The sequence below is a fragment of the Cyprinodon variegatus genome, unplaced genomic scaffold (genome assembly GCF_000732505.1).
Source record: "Cyprinodon variegatus isolate N-32 unplaced genomic scaffold, C_variegatus-1.0 Scaffold923, whole genome shotgun sequence".
Classification (NCBI taxonomy): Eukaryota; Metazoa; Chordata; class Actinopteri; order Cyprinodontiformes; family Cyprinodontidae; genus Cyprinodon; species Cyprinodon variegatus.
This window is the reverse complement of record NW_015151376.1, coordinates 236,428-241,577: the sequence shown is the minus strand read 5'-3', so window position 1 is coordinate 241,577 and position 5,150 is coordinate 236,428. Positions and strand designations below refer to the sequence as shown.

The 5,150-nt window shown below is 41.0% G+C and overlaps 1 protein-coding gene across 3 annotated transcripts in view; it reads left to right on the top strand.

The window, feature by feature from the left end:
• The window catches only part of col22a1 (collagen, type XXII, alpha 1), a 107,398-nt gene that overhangs the window by 77,002 nt on the left and 25,246 nt on the right, over window positions 1-5,150 (top strand). For all 3 annotated transcript variants that reach the window (XM_015398287.1, XM_015398288.1, XM_015398289.1), the window contains 5 exons: window positions 556-600; window positions 2,801-2,878; window positions 2,965-3,000; window positions 3,080-3,133; window positions 3,309-3,353. In XM_015398287.1, coding sequence (XP_015253773.1) covers window positions 556-600; window positions 2,801-2,878; window positions 2,965-3,000; window positions 3,080-3,133; window positions 3,309-3,353 — 258 coding nt within the window. The remainder of the gene's footprint in view (window positions 1-555; window positions 601-2,800; window positions 2,879-2,964; window positions 3,001-3,079; window positions 3,134-3,308; window positions 3,354-5,150) is intronic.

Genomic DNA, 5,150 nt, shown 5'->3' with positions numbered 1-5,150 from the left:
ATAAAAAATATTTTTTGTCCGATTCATCGATTAATCGAAAAAATAATCGGCCGATTCATCGATTTTTAAAATAATCGTTAGTTGCAGCCCTAAAGTAAATTAAGTACCTGAACATCAATCATTTGTCAATTAAGCCAAAATGTCAATGGGCAATATTCCCTGCTGGTTTTCTGAACCGTTCATATTCCACGTCTTTTCTCCCAGTAAGCAACAGTGAGCTTGTTGAGCCACACAGTAACACAAACATCTGTCTGTGAAGAAAAATAGCCTGCCTTGCAGATTTTGTTAAACACCTAAACATGTTTGTTCATCATCTTTCTCCAGCAGACATGTGTCTGCCCTGCTGACAATGCAGGCGCAAACAGGAAAGACATTGTTTAGACATATCACATTAAAGCAGCACACGAGAACAACAAATGCTTCTACCAGCAGTTCTGGTGTTTTACAGTAACCAGGTGCCACCAGGAGGAATGCAGGGCAAAAATTTATTAATGATTTAAAAGAGTTTCACTTTGTGTTCAAATAGTTTGATTGTTTTTCTTTGTGACCTTCCAGGGAGAGCCAGGACCACCAGGGATTCAAGGAATACCCGGAACAAAGGTATATGGATTTAATAGCTTACTTTTAATTATTATTTTCTACTCTTGTCAGTTTGATTTAGTTTATTTATGAAGTTCTAAATTCCAAAACACTTTGGAGTCAATTGATATAGATTTCAGGAATTTAAATATCAGGCTCTTGGGAAAAAGCCATCAGGTCTTAGGTTTCAAAAAACTTCTCAGGTCTCAGAAAAATTATTCAACAAATCATGAGGGATTTTGATTTTTGAGACCTGACAGCTTTTTTCAGAGACCTGAGAACGGGTTAATCCCAGAGACCTCACAATTCTCACTCTAAGACCTGACAGCTTTTTTCAGAGACCTAAAGTAACTTTTCTCCAAAAAAATTTGATTTCCTGCGACTTGAGAACTTTTTTTTCCTGAGACCAGACATATTTTCTCCTGAGACTTATCAACTTTTTGCCTGACACCTGGGAACTGGTCTAAATCTGTTTTAAGCCCCTGTCCCACCTTGGCGATTTAGGCAATGTATGCCTGACGTACAAAAAATTTGGCAAAAAAGCTGGCATACCTTGGATAAGTTATGGGTATATTTTGTATAAGTTATGAGCACGCTGAAACACACTGGCAGACATTGACATACGGCAAATACGTAAGCTGATGTATGCCAGCGTATGCTCATATGTGGGCCATAAGTCCAGGTAAGTTATCTGATTGTTGTCATACGTTAAGTGTAAGTTACTTATATGTCGTGGCGTCTAGCTTCTCCAAAACCTGAGTAACTTATGCTTAACTTATCAAGAACTTATCTCCAATGCACATCGACACATCTGACGCATTCCAGACGACCGCTGAACGTGTTTCTAACTTCCAGCTACTGTTTAAAAGCGTATTAGCAGTGTTTTTGGTATAAATGGGGTTCACAGGAGGGAACTGTCTCTCCTCCAGACTTCATGCCCATCATAGGGTGAGCCAGAAGGTGAGTGTGATGGACACTCCCTGGTTGACGCCCACGACCAACAAACACACATGACGCTGAATCTGCTGCCAAAACCTTCTTTTTTTTTTCTTTTTTCTTTTTTTTTATTTATTTATTTTTTTGCCGGATGGTAAACAGCAGCTAGGCTAATACCACGATCAAAGGAATCCTTTTATGCAGGCCAGACCCCTCTGGGTGATTTGCTGCTCCGCGATGCACCTGAGGGGAGCAGCTTTAACTGATGCTTCGTAACGCCCATGAAATGATGCTTGTACATCATTTCATGGGCATAAGGCTGGACTCGTTATGAATACTCTATGTATACGCCCAAAATTGAAATTAATACATAGAAAGTTCAGCGTCAGAAGATTGTAGGAATTTGGGCATATGCTGGCTAAATCAGCCAGGTGTGACAGGGCCCGTAGCCCTGGCGCTAGATGTCATATTGATTCCCAAGTAAATTAGGACATGTAAGCATCTAACTTGCATGTCTCTTGATAGAGACAGTCTGGCAAATATCTCAGTGCATTTCTTAAAAAACTTTAAATTAATGTCTAAACAGCAATAATATGTTAGCCTCGTGAGACCATCCTGATCTCGCGAGCTTTCAAGGTTTCACTCGCAGATCAGTCTGGAGACTCTCCGTTGAAGAAAATTTGGAGCCGTTCACCAAACAAACATCCAATCAGCGTTGGCTTTGAGGCGAGTTGAGGTGTGACGCAACGAGAAGCGCGACAGTTCAGTCTAAAGAACATGGAGGCTTCAGCCGATGAAACTAGCGTTAGCGTGGCTATCGAGCAAGTTTTATCGGAATTACAGAGTATTTCTTCACTGAAAGAAGAGCAAAACACTGCTCTGGAGGCTTTTCTCAGAGGAAAAGATGTTTTTGCTTTTCTCCCGACTGGTTTCGGCAAGAGTTTGATCTATCAATTGGCTCCTCTTCGTCGCCGCTCTGTTGTTACGTCATATGCTTCGTTGATCTGATTGGTTTATTTGGCCCGTCTATCACCAACATAGGCCAATCAGCTAACCAGTATTTTCGCCCCTTCCCAAAATAACTTCTACGGAAGGCTTCCAGATGGATATGCGGAGCAAATCCATCTGGCGGAGTCAGGTTAATAATAAGTGGGAGTACAATGCTTTTTGACCTCTGTGTTGATTCTGACAGTGAGGATTTGAGGGTTTTGTCATGAGTAACAGGTCGAATCTACAATGTTTAGCTTTAATCATCGCTAACCAAACATCACTTTTTTTCCCTCAGGGCTCACCAGGGCCACGTGGACAGCCAGGTTTACCCGGGGACAGGGGACCCCAAGGGGAGGGAAAAGAGGGACCTCCAGTGAGAACCGACATTTGAGCCAAACTAATCCAGTTTCACTTCATTGGACTGCGGATATCTAAATGTTACTCTGTTTGTTTCTTCAGGGGCCTCCAGGAAAAAATGGGGAGCCAGGACCTGCGGTATTCATATACACAATGGTTTAGAGAATATGTCTGGTTTCTGTCCTCTTTCTTCAGTTTGTGTGTATCTGAATTTCAGGGACTGAGAGGTCCACCGGGGGTTGCAGGTCCCCAAGGCCCAGCAGGCCACAACGTAAGTTTAATTCCAAATAGTGACTCACAAAGTTTACTTTCATTCCAAAAATGTCACCTTTCATTTGAAAATAAAATGTCCAATTTTTACAATGTTATTCTATTAAACTTGGTGGATGGTTTGTATTTAACACACAAATAAAATTCAGACTGTGTTGGTTCTGCTAAAAACTTAGGGTTTACCAGGAAGGCCAGGAGAAAAAGGATCACAAGGAGAGCCTGTAAGTATGCATGTTTATCCCCTTTTCACTGTCTGAATCTGATAGTTCTTTGTTAGTTAAAAGTATCTTTTAGATTTGTCCTTGCAAAGGGTATATATTCCTATGATCAGGGTAAGACATGCAAATGTAATTTTCCCATATCTTAACTTAATTTTTTTTCTTGCAAAAGAGGGTTACTTCTGGATTAGAACTCTTTAAAGTGGTTTAACAACTAAATGGCTTCCAAAAAGCACAGGATTTAGTTAGAAATAGTATACTTAACTTACTTTGTTAGGTTCCCATTTTCTATGAACTGGACCCAAATGCTAAAACACTTTCAGAGTTCAAAGAAGGTCTGTCGCTCTCAAACATTATTTACAGAGCTTTTTAAAGTTAGCACATTTCCTTTGCCAAGAAAATGCTTCCACCTCTCAGGTATGGTGTGTCACTTTGCTGATTAGACAGCATGATTATTGCAGAGGTGTGCTGTAGGCTAGAAACAAAACCTAGAGTTAGACATGCAGTTGGACTTGATTAAAGGGGTGGCCAAGTGATGGTAAGATGGAGCCTCTCAAATTCCTGAGGATTTCCATCCAATTGCTTGACGCTAAAGTCTTGGCATCAGGACGGTTCATTTGCCCTATGCTGCAACCAAGTAGACAAAAGATAAAGCTGACCAGGAGATGCTGCTTCTCTTTAGATCTTATTGGCCACAAACTATGACAGAAACAATATTTTAGTACAAAGAGTGATGTTTCAAAAAGGAATTGTAGGGGACCAGTTAAGGACCAGCCAAGGGGAAATTTTAAATGGCGACTACTGTAAAAAGGAAGACAAGCATGGAGTTTCTGAGACAGTTTCTGCTAAACTTCTTGAGTTAACCTATGCGAGCGGCTGTCAGGAGGAAAAATATGTTTGGCACGAGATCATGGTCTTGTTTTGTTACCCAATGGCTGCTTTTAGACTGCTTTCAAACACAACCCATATTGAACTTGTTGCCCATATGAGACTCGTATCAGAATTGTCCATCAGAAAGCCCCAGTTCCGATATGTTTCACTTGTAATTGTGTTGCTTTCATATATAGCATAAAATCAGACATGTATCTGATAGTTTTAAAAGGGTCTGAGGTCTGAAAGCTCTCTTAGGTTATCATCCAGACTCTCCCTCATGCAGACTCCTCTCTAGCCCAGCAGTCACTGCTCCACTAAAACACATTGTAAATATTTCTGCACTCTCTTTCTTATCCAAGCCTTGCTATTATTTGTTTATAATATTTTCTGCTCCTATTGTTCAACAACTTAAAATAACTGTAAGATTAAAATATTCACCATACTTGTATCTCTGCTTCTGTCTCCTTGAACCCCAGTCGGCCTCGGCAAATGGCCGTTCACACTGTGCCTGGTTCTACTGGAGGTTTCTTCCTGTTAAAGGGGAGTTTTTCCTCTCCACTGTCGCTACAAGCATGCTTAGTGTGAGGGATTGCCTTCGAGTCAATGATTCGACGCAATCAACTGGTTTTCCTTAGATAGAAAACTTTAAATCAATCTGACTGTATGATCTGGTGAACTATAAAGTGCCTTGAGATGACATGTGTTGTGAATTAGCGCTAAAGAAATAAACTGAATAGGGGGTTTTCAGTGACGTCACTGGCCAGCTCCCGGCCCGCCATCTTGGGTGGCATATTATCGTATATCATATATATCATGTCGCGAATGGATAAGTACGCCAGCACGCTAGAGCCACCAGATCATGGAACATATCTGAGGAAATGTTCCGTGATCGACCATATGGACTCCTATGCCCTCCACGGTGCCTTG